The 15,951-nt window shown below is 45.8% G+C and overlaps 2 protein-coding genes across 5 annotated transcripts in view; both read right to left on the bottom strand.

Moving 5' to 3' along the window:
• Window positions 1–68: 68 nt before the first annotated feature.
• TTC36 (tetratricopeptide repeat domain 36) lies at window positions 69–4,781 on the bottom strand. Its single transcript, XM_061145426.1, has 3 exons — window positions 4,339–4,781; window positions 3,208–3,396; window positions 69–450 (listed from the first exon to the last, which is right to left on the bottom strand). Exons 1-3 carry the CDS (start codon window positions 4,451–4,453, stop codon window positions 188–190), a joined length of 567 nt encoding a protein of 188 aa, XP_061001409.1. The 5' UTR covers window positions 4,454–4,781; the 3' UTR covers window positions 69–187.
• Window positions 4,782–5,135: 354 nt separating this feature from the next.
• Window positions 5,136–15,951, bottom strand: part of KMT2A (lysine methyltransferase 2A) — an 80,317-nt gene continuing 69,501 nt past the window's right edge. For all 4 annotated transcript variants that reach the window (XM_061145291.1, XM_061145301.1, XM_061145310.1 and 1 more), the window contains 5 exons: window positions 12,596–12,774; window positions 12,332–12,435; window positions 11,180–11,263; window positions 10,581–10,710; window positions 5,136–10,123 (listed from right to left, as the gene is read on the bottom strand). In XM_061145291.1, the coding sequence (XP_061001274.1) occupies window positions 9,848–10,123; window positions 10,581–10,710; window positions 11,180–11,263; window positions 12,332–12,435; window positions 12,596–12,774 (773 nt within the window). In that variant the 3' untranslated portion in view covers window positions 5,136–9,847. The remainder of the gene's footprint in view (window positions 10,124–10,580; window positions 10,711–11,179; window positions 11,264–12,331; window positions 12,436–12,595; window positions 12,775–15,951) is intronic.

The raw sequence follows: 15,951 nt of genomic DNA, 5'->3' as shown, positions 1-15,951 counted from the left end.
CGGTCCGACGGGCCCTTCCTCCCCGGCGGCGGATCCGGGACCGTCTCATGCGTAGGGGACCCCTGAGCGCGCATCCCTGTGAGGATCGGCGAGCGGACGCGGACACAGGCGGGGGCTGGGCGAAACCACAGCTTTATTGGTTGCTGGCGCATCCCCCCACACTCCTCGCTCTCCCGCCTGCCAGCGCTCAGCGCTCGTCGCGGGGTCGGCGCAGCTGCCCCATCACGTCGGCCAGCATGCGGTTGCACAGCGCCGCGTACGGGTTGAGCTGCACCAGCTGGCGGCGCGCAAACTGGCTGCCCAGCCGTGCCGCCCGCTCGAAGTCACTGCGGGCGTCGTCGTCCCGGCCCTGCAGCCGCGCCACGAGCCCGCGCTGCACAAAGCCCTGGCGGGCGGTGCGACCTCGTCCGCCGCTCAGCGCCAGCGCGCGCTCCAGGTCCTCCAGGGCGCCTGCGGGACGGACCGACGGATGGGCAGGGGTTAGGGCTGCGGCCAGCAAGATCCGGCCCCAAGTGCAGGCTCTGGGGCTCGGCCATTTACATCCCGCCCGGACACGACCCTCGAGATCAGTATTGTTATTCCCGTTACGCAGAGATAAGACTGGAAGAGTGGGCAAAACTCGGCCTAGACTGCACAGCCAGTTAGTGGCAGAGTTGGGACTGAAGCCCAGGTCTCGCCTTGTCCGTGTTATTTTCCACCATCTGATATATCAGAACAGGGGTGGTCACTATATTATGAATCTGCTCCTGTTGCCCGGCACGAAGCAGGTGGTTTCTTCCACACATAATTAACCTTCTATTATTAGCCAGGTGACTGACTCTGAATCCTAGGGTCCAAAAGCATTAGTATTAACTGACAACTATTTGTTACATAATAAAGTCCGGTTTTTTTGTTTGTTTGTTTTTTTGGCTGCACCAGGCGGTATTCAAGATCTTAATTCCGTGACCAGGGATTGAACCCTTGCCCCTTCAGTGGAAGGGCAGTCTTGACCACTGGACCACTACGAAATTCCCTAACGTTTTTTTTCCCCTTTAATATGTATTTTTATGTATTTATTTGGCTGTGCTGGGTCTTAGTTGTAGCATGTGGGCTCTAATTCCCTCACCAGGGATTGAACCTGGGTCCTGTGCATTGGGAGCATGTAGTCTTAGCAACTGGATCACCCAGAGACATCCTTCTCTAACTTTTCAAGACATTTTCTCTCCTCTTCCTCTGTATGCCTTAAAATAACTTCTCTCACCTGTGTTCTCTACTGACTGCCTCTCCTTATTCTTTATTTCCATGGTCTTCATTATTTTGTATCTAATTTTCTTTGAAGGAGGTCTTGGAGCCAGAGCTGGCCTGCAGCACTTTTGTCACCCTCATAAATACTTGGCTTCTTAGGCATCAGAGCTCTGAACTCAGCCTCAGGCAGCCAGTTGGTACCCACTGTAGGTCCACCGAGCTGCATTTGTTCTGGGCTCTGCTTCCATTCACTCCTGTCCTCCAGTCTATTGAGCCTGTCAGGGCAGGGAGCTAGGGGAGTGCCAGCAGCATCCTACAACAAGGCTGATCTCCCCCGTCCTCTGTGTTTTGGTTCTCAGAACGCAGCAGGGGTTCTGCTCCCTACCTGACCTGGTGGGTTGAGAAGCTCTCTAATCACAGCATTTGTTGATTTCCCTCAGAGGAGCTGGTCTGGAGGAACTGAAGGCAGAAACCCCTTGGATGCTCTCTGGGGTTCTGGTCTGTAGGCTTTCCCCAGCAGCCTTTATGGCCTTGCTCTGCCAAACTGGTGGCAGACAAGCCTGGGAAAGGGGCCCTCGGAGTTCCCCGATATCCTCAGAATGGAGCCCAGCCTCCCCAGCCTGGCACTCCTGGCCCCAGGAACACCACTACCACGAGTGCCCTAGTAGCTCCATACTACGCTTCTGTGGGTTACTCTTCAGTGATTCCTGGTATTTTCAAGACAGTGTTCGATCATGGCCTCATATTACCAGTTCATCGCTCTCTCGGCCTGTTTACCTCAGGCTTTGAAGAGACGCCATCCTTCCAACCCTCCCTTTCCAACCAGAGTAGAGATCTGAAGCTCCCTGTACCTGTCCATGACTTCTGGACTTCTACAGGCCATGCCTTCTCCCACTCGCTGCCCTCCAACCAGCTAACTCCTACTCATCTTCAAAACTCACTCCTCAGGAACAGACCCTCAAGCTGAACCCTCTCAGCTTATTATGTGGCTATTAGGTTTTTGTCTGTCCTGCCTTCAAGGCTGAGCTTCATGAAAAGCAGTATCACGTGGGGATTAAGCCCTGCCACCTGAACCAAATCCCAGCTTTGCCACTTCTCAGCTATATGACTAGCAAGCCATTTTACTTAACTTCCAAGCTTTAGTGTATCATCTGTCAAATGGAGACAAGAGCATGAACCTTTTTAGTGTTGTAGTGAGGGCTAAACAAATGATGACAACTGACATGTAAAGTGCTCAGTCGGGGGACTTCCCTGGTGGTCCAGTGGCTAAGACTCTGCCCTTCCACTGCAGGGGGAATGAGTTTAATCCCTGGTCAGGGAACTAAGATCCCATATGCTGCAGGGTATGGCCAAAAAAGAAATAAAAATAAATTTTAAAAACCTTTATTATTTTTAAAACAGGACTTCCCGAGTGGTTCAGTCCCCTTCCAATGCAGAGGCTGGGAGTTTGATCCCTGGTCAGGGAACTAAGATCCTACATGCCATGGGGCAACTAAGTCCGTGCGCCAAACTATTAATAGAAAAGCCCCCTCCATGTGCCACAGCGAAGACCCAATGCAAACAAACAAAAAACAAAAACAAAAAACAGAATCTCTGAATCCATGATTAAAGAGGAAAGACAAGATGCATCTTGTACAGAAGGGTGTTGGTTAACAGATTTAGAAGGTAGAATAAAGTTACCATTAAGAAAATATATACAAGGGCTTAGTGCCTGGCACACAGTAATTGCTATGAGTCCTCAGCACCTAGCTCACTGCTACAATATAGGCTCTCATTAAATGTTGTAAAAAAACAGACTGTAGTCTCTCTCTCACAATATCCCCAAGAGATCAGCAGGGCCCATGATGTATCTCTTATGAGTAGGGACGTAGGTTCCAGAGCTCGGTGACTTCCCACACTCCATGTCCAAGCCCCGCAGCCACACCATCTCTGGTCTGTGTCCTCCCAGACGCCCTGCACAGGCTCCAGGGACCCTCGCCTCACCTGCCACATCCCCCTGGAGACGCCGGGCCTGGGCTCGGTTATTGTAGGCTGAGGCCCTCTCAGGCAATAGGTAGATGGCTTGGCCAAACCTCTCCAGGGCTGTGCTGAGGTCGCCAGCCTCTGCTGCAATCACCGCCTGCAGCTCCAGGGCCTTGGACTGCTCCAGCTGTGCTCGTGGGAAAACTTCATCTGTGCCGGGGAGGGAGCCAGGAGGAGACAGCTGTGTGGTTGGCAGCAGGAAGCAACAGTCCCCTTGGGCTTTGGGAACCTGGGACATGAGCCAGGGCTGACCAGGCAGGGTGTAGGTCACTACAATCAGATGCAGTGTTTGGGGCAGGGGGAGCAGAGGCCACTGAGGAAGAGCTCTGGCACTGCCTAGTTCCAAAGAGACCTGGGAAAGTGGCCTTGGTTGGCTCCCTAGTGCCAACAGAATGAAACCCAAACTCTCTAGCCTGTAGCTAAATCACTGGTTTAGCTACCCCCAAAGTTGCACAGATTGGATTGGAACCCAGGTCTTTCCGACATTAGTCTGTCCCCATTTTGTTCTAGTGCATTGCTTCCAACAGGAAGGCCTCCATGATACAGGGTCATGAAAACCATTTCCAATGTTTCCCTCAGCTTTTCAGCCTAAAGTTTCATTAAGACTTAGGCTTCGCTCCTTTAGAAATAAAGAGCATCAAAACTTCTGGATGGTGACAGTCCCTCTTATGGGCCAGTAGAAAAGCCAGTGAGCACATTCAATCTGGAAGCATTAGCTCAGGGCTTGGCATTTAAAGGTGACACTGAATGCTTGCTTAGTTGAAACTGGTTAGCTGAGCTACCCCCTGCCCTGTTTCTGTCTTCCATGCCATGGAGGGTGATACCATCTGTTCTAACAAACGTGTGTGAATTTCACATGGCCCCGCTCCCCGCCACCACAGTTGAACGTGGGGCAGGGATGGAAGACAAACCCTGGCTTTCTCCTCTGGGCTCAGTGACTCTTGCCAAGCTTCCATCAGTGCACTGAGGATCAGCAGTCATCATCCAAGTGTCGGGGAATGAGCAGCCTTGTAAGACCACCTACTTCTGCCACCCCAGTGAGGTAGCAGACCAGCCAGTGTGGAGAGCTGGATTCCAAGGTCAAATACTCACCTTCGTCTACTTCCTTCTCTGCTTCATCTCCCAGGTCCAACCCAACAATATCTCCAAACGGGGAGTCGGGGTTGAAGATGGCCTGCAAGACGGCCTGATCATTTGGAGTCCCCATGGTGTTCAACTCCCAGATCAAAAAGGTGAGTCACAATAAGGGGAAGGAAAAAAAGCTGAGGGCTGAGCCTCTTGTCAGTTTTAAGCCTCTCCCTGATCCAGAGAGAGGAGGTCTGTTTGAGGACCAGCTCCCAAGAGGAGTGTTGTCCAGTCTTCGGCTGGAGTGTAAACTCAAGCCCCTTCAGCCTGGGGACAGTCACCCTGGCTGGCTGAATATTTACAAATATTTCTCAACTGCTTCCCTACCCCCACCCCAGTCTGAGGGAGAAACAGAAAAAGTAAATCCCATTTCAGCTTTAAGGTGGAGTGGAGCCAAGAGAGAGGGTACCGTCCATTTCCCAGAAATGTTTTCTTTATACTCACAGATTTGGGAAGAAATTGTTAGAAGCCAATGCCTGACTGCTTGTGGATGAAGACTGGGTATTTGTAGGAAGTAAAGGAACTAATCTTTTGTTCTCTTGACCCCTTCCTCACATCCAGAGTTAATTAGGTCCCAAATATATATCACTGATGAACAAGAGAAGAAAATATGATTAAGAGAGGCAGTGTAGAGTGAGGCCTGACAGAAGGGAATGATTTCAAGATTCCACCTTAAAAGGACGGACTGTGGAAGGGATTTTGTAATCAGGTCATGGGCCACAGCCCTCCCACCTCAACCAAAGCCAAAAGAAAGTTCAACCATGTGCAGCAATAAACTTGACATGTTTATTAATTAAACTATCACTTAAATAAAAAAAAGTGCATAGAAAATAAACATGTTTAAAAACTCCTTTTTTTTTTACAACTATGTACACTTTTTACTTTTACATTCAGTCTTTCGTAGACAGCTTTCAGCATTATTATTTTTTGAACTATTAAAGTATTTTCCTTCTTCCCTGTCACAGGGAGTTAACACTGATGGACTTTAGACACATTTTTTTTCCTTTTTTTTTTTTTTTCTTTTTCTCTAACCAGAAGCTTGGAAGAACACAAGGGAAAAAAAAAAAACAAAACCGAAAGATCTGTTATACATGATAAAGTTGTCAAGAAATGTCTTATTCCTAGAAAAGAAGCTTGTCATCTGTTGAGCTTTTGAAACAATTATTCAACTACCTGTATTTACTAAAGAGACTGTTAAAAGTTCAATAAAAGAAACACCACAAGTCTATTTTCTTGGTTGAAAGACAGAACTAGAGTACCTCGGAACAAGATACCAGGAAAGCACAGAACACAATTTTCCCCTAAATGCAGGTGGTAACCCCAACATTCATAACCAAAAATAGAGAAACAAGGAGTACAGGTACTGACTGGCAACATTCACAGGCAGAAAAAACCCAGGTGACACCATTTCTGCATTTCTCTCTGATCCCGGGAATGGACTGCTTTGCCATCCCCTTAGAGTTGGAGTCTCCTCCCATGTGGGGGGATCAGAGGAGCGCCAGACTGACAATTTCCTGCCACTACTAGCAACTGTAACACAATCCTTATCTATAGTGTTAAGAGAATTAAAAGCCATGGACTGAACTAGGCTTTGTTACATGGTGCATTACTATATTAGTTCCTATATATATCATATTTATATTTATTTGAAAACCAAAACAAAAAAGTTGCAAGGTTTCAGAGTGTGAGACTTGACTGGTATTCATGATTCGGCACAAAACCATCTGCTCAAATAACCTTGTATTGCTTTAAAATGAAGGAAACGAAACATAAAATTACACCCAGCCCTTTGCAATGACCCGCTTTTCCTTTAAAAAAAAAAAAAAACAAACACCAAAAAACCCACAACTTGATTTCTATTAAAAAAAAAAATCCCAAATCAAACTTAACATCTTACAAGGTTTTGACCTTTAGTATTTTCAGATATTCGATTGAACGTCAGTCCTTTAGAAAGATACATTCATTAGAAGGTTTTTTTTTGTTGTTTTTTTTGTTGTTGTTGTATTTTTTTTTTTTAAATCAAGGGAGCTGCATGGTGCTCACAGCATTGGCCGGGGGGGGCGGGGTTGACAGAGGCAAGCGGGGTGGCAGAGTGGATCCCGGCAAAGGAGTCTGGTTGAAAACTTTTATTTTTATATATATATATATATATATATATATATATAGCTGCCAGGGCTTCCCCCTTGATTCTGGTTATTGGTCTAAAAACAGGAGGGGCTGGGCTGGAGGTGGTGGACGGTAACAGAGGGAGCCAAAGGGACCAAGTTCCGGCCAAAGGGTCAGCGCCATGCAGCTCCTCTGGTTACACAGTTGTCACTGGCCACCAGGAAATGCAGCCACAACAGGTTCTAGCAGCAAAGCTGTATGTGAGCTGGCTCTCTCACTGAGAACTGACCCAGTTTGCAGCTGTGACCCCTTAGGGGTTTGGGGTGCCCCTCAGGGGATTCTTGGGAACAACCCACCATGGTTCCTCAGGCTGCACTTTTGTGCGGAGATCCCCTTGGTCACTTTCACAACAGACTCAGAGGTGTCTTGGAGATAGCTATGCCGGTTTGGTTTTGTTTTTTCCCGCCTTCTTTCCCTCTTGCAGGGAAAACCTTAGCTTAATCCCCAAGTTGCTGGCAGGTACGCTGAATTTTGGCAATGGACTCAAGGCTGAGATCTAGGAGGAACTCCTCATTTCTGTGGTTGACAGGGAGTGGAAAGGCAAGGCAAACCATCTGCAGCTGGCAGGAGAAGGAAGCTGGGGGTCCCTCCCCGGCCTCAGGGTTTGGGGTTGGTAGAAAGAGATGAGGAGGGGGCTCACAGTACAGTGCGGCCTAGCAGGGCAGTCACTAGGTCTACTGAGCTGAGTTTCCCCCACTCCCGACTGGCCTTTGGGTCTTCCTCAAGGTGAATTCATGACCCGTCAGTGCATTAATCATTTCAGTAACAAATGCAGCTTAAGGTTTTTTTTTTTCTTTAAAAAAAAAAAGAAAAAGGAATAAAAGGATATACAAAAAAACCTCACACAGTGCAATAATAAAGGAAACCAGACACCAGTGGAACCCCTTGGGCCACTGTATCTTGTTCACGGGCAAAAGGAGGAAGGGAGGTGAGGTCTGGGCAGACTGCTTTGCCCCAGGCCCCTGCTGGCACTTCTCTGAGATGACAGGGAGTCTCTGCCATCCTGGCCACAGTGCTGGGTTCCCTGCACAACAGAGAAAACAGTGACAGTGTTCCAGCAGAGCCACCAAAGTTCTTAATTAAGGTCACGGAAGAACAGGGAGCCCAGGGTGGAAGGCACAGCAGAGCCGTGAGTCCCGGGGCAGAGAGCGCTGGGCTGAGTCGTATTGCTTTGCTAGACTTCCTTCCGGAGGAATGGGCTTCTCGTGGTGAGAAGAGGCACCCCGCCCTCCACTGGACTACGCTGCTCTGAAACCTCGTGGCTGACAGGCCGAGGAGCATCTGCGTTATCGTGAGTGGTCAGACTGTGCTTCAGTTTCAACGGGCTGCCCCAAAAGAGGGCATGGGGGGACCCAGGGGGTCTTTGCAGGCGTGAGGACTTGGTGGGCAGAGAGGGGGGGGACGAGGTGACCTACGAGGCAGATGGTGATGGAAAACATCAGGTTGCCATTCAGCTTGGTTGATAACTCTGGAGGAGGAAAGACAGGGAAGTGCTGGCGCTCACCTCTCAGCACTGGGCTGTGCCAGGAAGGAGGGAGAGAGGCGGGCAAGAGGAGGAGCTGCTGTGTCGAGATCCTACCGCAGCCATTCAGGAGCTTTGACCAGGGAAGGAGGGGAGTGGCCCGATGGAGCTGGGGGCACCTTCCTTTTCCACTTATTGTCAAAGAGCAAACCCAGGAAACGTTTATGTCAACAGGGCACAAACAAGCTACACATTAAACAACGAAAAGGACACCTTCCAGGGGGAAGTTGGGCAGGAAAAACCAGACTTTGTGTGTACAGCTGAATATTTTCTCTAACTTCATCCTATGAAAATAAAAAATTATTAAAAACCGATCTTCTTTTAAATTAGGATAATACCGCGGTTTAAAAAATAGCCTTGTCATAAGTGCTTCTCCCTATGAAGTGCTTCTCATAGAAAAATATACAAAATATATTTACATTTATAAAACCTTAAATAGTAAACTGTAAACAGAACCGAGTAAAATCCAATGACTTAATTTAACAGGTTCAGGACACCGTCTTGGGGAAGAGAAGAGAAGAAACATTTGATGCTGTTTTGACCACATCCTAAGGAGTAATCAGGGCAGTAGTGTCATTTCATTTCATTTGCTTTAGCCACAGATTTTGCACAGGTGGCAGAGGTCCCTCAATACAAGGTGGTCTAGTCCCCAAGTTTTGGGCCTTGAAATCTGATTAGTGTTCTGCCTTCAACTGGACACTGACCATTTAAAAATTAAGTCTTCCTATGTCTTAACAAGGGGAAAATAAAGTTACCATGTCCTAGGAATGGGACCCAGGGGTCATCCTGGTTGTGAAACTCTGACTGTTGCATGATTCAAATCCTATTTAAGTAATCTTCCTCTTCTACATATATCTTTAAAACTCTCAGTGGAGCTTTATGAAAACATCTCCAAATTCTGTCTGGTTACAGCCAATGGCTCCTGTCCACTTTCCCACTGGGAGTGCTTACAGGCTCAGGAAACGTCTTGTAGGCACATCCTATGCCCAACAGGGAGTGTTCTTACACAGGGAGTCACTCTCCCCTACCACCCAGAGAGAACGGGAAAGCGGTGGGATGCAGAATGGGGAAACGAGAAAGTGGAGTGAAGAGAAGGAATGAGAGGGAAGCCGCTCCTATTGTCTAGGAAGGTGACTGACTGAGATAAGGCTCATGGGGCTAACACTCCCGCTTAAAGCCCACAGGCTCAATGTTTGGTAATGAATTGGCACAACCCCAAGACAGCTTTTGACACCAAAGGTGCTAAGAATCCTGTCTCCCAACCAGAAGGGAACTGTCAACTGGGAGGATAGTAGGGAAAACCACCAGACCGTCTCTCTTTGTTCAACACACGGCTACAGGCTGGGCCCGGCTGGCAACCTGTCAGGTCTCCAACCAACCCCGCACCAGGGCTGTGCCTGACCCCTCGCTTACAGGTGCTCGGGAAACGCCAAGACGAGGATGGCAACTTCTGAGGCGGTGCTCAGGCCAATCTCCCTACACAACTAACCCTCTACAGGCTCCTTCCAGGCAAGTCTGCTAGGGACCCCTTCTCCCACTTTTTTAACGGCACACAATCAGAGGGGCCCCAGTAGAAAGCCAATCACGGATCTTTTCTTCTAGACATCTCTCTCCAGGACTATGATCACATGTAGAATGTGAATATGGGACCCAAGGGAGCCCAGCTGTCACAGAGGCCCCTCAACTGTGCCCGCTCAATCCTGGAATACCTGGCTGCTGGCAAAGGCCTTCGGCATCGCTGTGGAGGCCCTGGGTCCTAGTACTCCGATACTGGGGAGGAGAGCAGCTTTAGTTTAGGAACTTCCGGCATTTCTTGGCACCACAGTTGCAGGGGAGCTTGTTGCTGGCATCCTCGATGGGGAATTTATAGTCGTAAGTGAGTTCCTCCCCTCGGTAGATCTTGCGCATGGCAAAGATGACAATGTGCTTCTGCCCATCGATGTTGATGACCCGAGAGTAGCAGTTGGGCTCACACGAGTGGTTGATGAAGCGGGCGGCGTTCCCGTGCATGGTAGCGTCCACCACCTCAGAGTCATCGATCCGGAACATGTAGCAGCCGATGCCCTGCAGGAAGGAGGACAGAGAAGAGCCTGGCATTGATTACAGCTCAGGCTGGACAACACCCAACCTTTTCTGATGTGATCTTAGCCACTGACGAACAAAGTTCCTTCTGGTAAAATTTCTGGATTTCTCCCTTCTTTCAGGATGCTTCCATGAGAAATTCCTAGATTACAGGCACTGGACCACAGATTTATTAACGTCTCCACAAGAGAAACCTACAGCTTGAGTCACAATGTGCTTTCGATCCTGGGATCCATTCAGATAAATCTTCAAAGAGTATCTTTGCGTGCTAATCCCTAGAGTGGACTGGGCCCACCACAAATTCAGAGATGTTAAAATGTAATAGAACAGTGTCTAATTAATAAAACACACAAACTCCTCTGGGGTCTGGGGGCCATCTGTGTAGGTGAAGGCCCCTTTCTATAACCAAAGAGCTGGAGAGTGCAAGCGTGCGGCTCACCTTGCTGTCATAGTACTTCTCTCTCTTGTCAGTCTGGATGGAACGGATGACATTGCCAGCGTACTCAATCACCATCTCACCTGCATCAATGTTTCTCTTACAGAAAAGCCCCCGGCCGTGGATGGGAGACCTAGGACATAAAGATGGAAAAGACATCAGCCGCCGATTTTGCAAATAAGGTTAAATGTGTGAATACGTGAATAAAATCTCCAGGTCTATGAAGAGATTTACTGGTCTTCTATTGGTTCTATTCAGTAGAATCTCTTGGTCTCCATTTCTCCAGGAGAGACAGACACTTGGGAAAGAAAAGCTGGACCCACCTGATTTGAGTGAATATACTAATCATTCTAACAAATTGCTAAGGATTAAAGATTTCTCCATTCCATAACCGACCAGAAGTAGCAGTACATTAATGCTCACTGTGTTAAATTCCTTGTTCAACACAAGGAGCTCCAGGATCCCAGGACATCAGGTTCAATTAGTAATACTGATAAAAACCTCACTTACTGAATGAAGGAGGTGACTTCAGCATTTGGTCCACTTTGATTTTGGAAAACTTCATTAGTTTTCTAGAGTTCTTTCTATAATTTTAGCCATACCTGTAGACACCAACTGCCTCCTTAGAAGTCTTTTTTAAGTGCCGGAAACGCATGGGCATTGGTAGATCCATACTAGTTGCCCTCCTAAAGAAAGAAGGCTCGTTATTAATAAAGTCTCTTTAGGAAATCATCAGTTTTGAGTCTTGGATCGAAGAGTCCTAGAGCATGTGACTACACTGTGTGTTCAATGCTAAGCCTAACAAGTGCCTTATAAAAATTTATCTTTGCTTAGTTGCTAAGTCATGTCCCACTCTTTTGTGATCCCATGGACTGTAGCTCGCCAGGCTCCTCTGTCCATGGGATTTCCCAGACAAGAATACTGGAGTGGGGTGCCATTTTCCTATTCCAGGGGATCCTTCTGACCCAGGGATCAAACCCGAGGCTCCTGCATTGGCAGATGGATTCTTTACTACTGAGCCACGAGGGAAGCCCACCTTATAAAATTATGCCTATAATATGTTATATATGAAGCCTATGGTGGTACACCCAAAGCTGACAGAGTATACCATAGCTGAATAAAATATACATCTTATAGTTATTTGAGCTTCTCCTCTGTTAACATATTCCACTCTCTTTGCCAGCCAGCTACTGCTACTTCAACACAAACTATATTCCTCTTCTTAAATATTATTTGGGATATTCTGATCCAAGCAAAACTGGAAGAGAGGGAAGCAAAGAATATTTCTTTTTTATTTTTTAATATAGTTGATTTACAATGCTGTGTTAATTTCTGGTGTATAGCAAAGTGATTTTACTTTATATTCTTTTACATATTCCTTTCCTTTATGGTTTATTACAGGATATTGAATATGGTTCCTTGTGCTATATGGTAGGACCTTACTGTTTACCTATCTTATATATAGTAGAAGTTTGTATCTGCTAATCCCAGACTCCTAATTTATCCCTACCCCCTTTCCCTTTTGGTAACTGTAAGTTTGTTTTCCATGTCTGTAAGTCTGTTTCTGTTTAGTAAAATAAGTTCATTTGTATTGCATTTTAGATTCCACATAATATAAATGATATTGTATGGTATCTGCCTTTTCCTTTCTCACTTCACTTAGTATAATCTCTAGGTCCATCCATATTGCTGCAAATGGTATTGTTTCATTCGCAAAGAGTATTTCTGATGACCCCTCTCCACTCCAGACTTACCGAGCTGACTTCAGCTGTACCTCCTCCTCTTCCTCATCATTGGGGTTGTACTCAGGAGGCTGCCGGTGTTTAGAAGCCAGGAAGTTAAACATGTCAAATGCTGACTTCCTAGAGCCAAAAGATTAAGATATGTTTAGAGAGACAGTTTAGTAGAACCAGTGAAGGACAGTATTAACAGGAAGTCTCAGAGGTTAAGTGGGAAAATAATTATTCCAGTAGACAATAAAATCAGGACCCCAAACTGCTTAAGGAAAAGAACAGAACTTGCCTCAGGTGGACTTCAGCCCTGGCTGAGCCGTGAGGGTTCAGTGGGGGCTCATTGGCCTCCTCTGGTTTGTGGAAACGGAATTTGTAATTCCTACAGTGCTTGGCACCAGACAGTTGCTCAATCAGGAATACAACAGCATCATGGAGAATCCCCAGCATCCGCAAACCGTTCACACCTGTAGGATCGAAGGCACCAGGGTAGTGAGGAGCCCAGCCAACAGAAGCCACATACAATCACAGAAATGCCTAAGCTAGGGAACAACTCTGCCAGAGGCAGAGGCTGCTCAAGAGTGAATTATATAAAGATGAGCTAGAAATGAGCATTAGGTAGCCAATAAAATAATGTGGATATAGATACATATGGAAAACACTTGTGACAGTGAAAAAAGCATGCCATCAAATTCTGGACTATTTTCCTTTCTATGGTCCTATGTACATGGGAAATGCTGTGGTATTTCATTACATGGTCACAGTGACCATGAATTATGAGACGAGGCAGGAGTTACTAGCCTCATCTCAAGGAAAGTAAATCTAGATTCACACCTAAGGTAACCTAGCTAGTGTGACAGGATTTGAACCTTGGACTGTGTAACTCTAACTATGACTCCATTTTTGTTTATAGGTAATGGAGCACCTCAGAGAAGGCAATGGCACCCCACTCCAGTACTCTTGTCTGGAAAATCCCATGGACAGAGGAGCCTGGTAGGCTGCAGTCCATGGGGTCGCGAAGAGTCGGACATGACTGAGCGACTTCACTTTCACTTTTATGCGTTGGAGAAGGAAATGGCAACCCACTCCAGTGTTCTTGCCTGGAGAATCCCAGGGATGGGGTCGCACAGAGTCAGACACGACTGAAGTGACTTAGCAGTAGCAGCAGCAATGGAGCACTGGATTCTATAAGCTCATACACATACACACAGGCACCTCACTAAACTCTATAAGGAATGTTGGCAAACCCTAACAAAGAACTCTCTTCCATGTTATCACGGTGAATGTATGGAGAAATACACCCAATAGCCACTTTGTTTTACTCTTAAGTCTTAATCCACTAATGAGCACTTCTTATTTCTTTTTTTTATTTTTATTTATTTTTTTAAATTTCTTTTTATTGTATAAAAAACAACATTTATGTAAGTCTGCTGGCAAGGCTTTCTGAAATGATTGTCTTCCTTCATTAACGAATGGGACAAGAGTAATAACTGCCATCCCTCTTTTTGACACTAGCAAATAGCTAATTAAGCAAACAGTATTATTTTAGGTACAATTATTGTTTTTGATTATTAATAGATAACAAAATAATAATGGTGTCTATTGTAGACAAGATATATATTTCACAGGCCTAATGGTGCTAGAATACATGTAATTCCAACAGACATATAGCTTATATAAAGCGTATTTATAGAGATGTAACCCTAGTGTAATTTGGGGGCCTTATGTTATGTCTCAAAGGATATCTGTGTTTAAATGTTAACAATCACTTCTAGGAGGTAGAACCTCATCCTACCTTTGAATTTGTTATTGTGGTAGTTAATTTTTTCAACTTGTAAAATTTTACATCTTGGATAATTTTTCTAAAAAGGGAAAAGTTATTATTAGATGCCTAATTTCCACTTCACTTAAGAATATTCTAAGGGATATAATTTGGTTTTAGAGGCAAGCAGAAAGTTAAGTCTCCAGATAAGCAACATTCTTATGATAAAATTATTGTTCTGATTATAACCCAACCTATACAAGTATAAAACACAAGCTGACAATATAAGAGCTTAAGCCATAAAAGGCAATGACAAACATTTTAAACATATATATATATATATATATATATATATATATATGTATTTATTTATTGGGCTGCGCCGGGTCGTAGTTACAACACGTGGGATCTTCAGTCTTCACTGTGGCAAGAGGCATTTTTAGTTGCAGCAAGCAAACTCTTGGCTGCAGGATGTGGTATCCAGTTTCTGACCAGGGATCAAAGCTGGGCCGCCTGCACTGGGAGCACAGAGTCTTAGCCACTGAACTGCCAGGCGAGTCCCACTTTTTTCTCTAAAGAACACTGAGTTTCTCCCAAGAATTTCTTCCTACACGTTTTAGATTCCTGTGCATTCCAACAGAAAAGCCATTAAAAAGATACTTATGGCTATTTTCACAAAATTCATTTTAAGGTTTAGTCTGAGTGTTTATCTCCGCATTTACTAGAGGGCTTACAATAAGATTAGACATTGTGTCAATAACAGGAAAAGAAAGATGAGTTATGCATGATGCCTGTTCTCAAGGAGCCCTTGGCATAAGTAGGTACATTATGTATACAAACCTCGCAATGTAAAAGCAACCAGATAAATGTGTAGGATACAATACTGTGGGAACAGACTAGTCTCTGGTGGGCAATTCACTTACTTGTCCAACAAATATTTACTGATCCCCTGCTGTATCACCTACATTTGTTCCATCTACCCACTGTGGCAGAAAGAATCTTGGGAAAACAAAGGTGAACATAACTGGAAGGTACCTGAGACAGGAAGGTCTCAGTTTTAATGTCACCTCATGAGACGTCTTTCCTGACCACTCTATCTAGAAAAGATTCCCTGCCAGCAATTACCTCTCCTTGTGTCAGCCTCTTTCATCACTCCATTCTATCTTCTTCAGAGTGACTGACAGCTGCCTCTAGAACATAAGGGTGTGAGGACAAGGACAAGGCGGTAGCCTGGGAGATGAAGAATGACAGGTTCTGGATTACGGAGCACAGTGATCAGTGTGGTTCACTCCCAGCATCTACTACTTTGTTTTCTGTGTCTATGGGTGCTAAGTCGCTTCAGTCATGTCCGACCCTTTGTGACCCTATGGACTATAGCCTGCCAGGCTCCTCTGTTCATGGGATTCTCTAGGCAAGAACACTGGAGTGGGTTGCCATGCCCTACTCCAGGGGATCTTCCTAATCCAGCATTTCCTGCAACTAGCACCACGTGGGAAGCTCCATGTCTGTGGGTCTATTTCTATTTTGTATATAAGTTCATTTGTATCATTTTTTTTTGGTAAGATTCCACATGGTGGCACTACTAGTAAAGAACTGGCCTGAAATGCAGGAGACCTAAGAGACGTGGGTTCGATCCCTGGGTCGGGAAGATCCCCTGAAGAAGGAAATGTTCACAGCACATTAGTAAGTGATATCATACATTTGTCTTTCTCTGTCCTCTCTTCCCTCTTAAAACAAAAATATCATAAAGAAAATTCCTCTAGGTACTCACTCATTTTCCTTTCCAGGACCAACTTGAAAGGAGACTGTTACAGAGGGGGCTAGATACAGAAGAGCCAGGGTGAATGGAAGGTTTCCTTCCTCCCTAGATTAATTAAAATCT

This window comes from Dama dama, chromosome 1 (assembly GCF_033118175.1).
Source record: "Dama dama isolate Ldn47 chromosome 1, ASM3311817v1, whole genome shotgun sequence".
NCBI lineage: Eukaryota > Metazoa > Chordata > Mammalia > Artiodactyla > Cervidae > Dama > Dama dama.
Note: the sequence above shows the minus strand (reverse complement) of the source record. Positions and strands in the feature narration are given on the sequence as shown.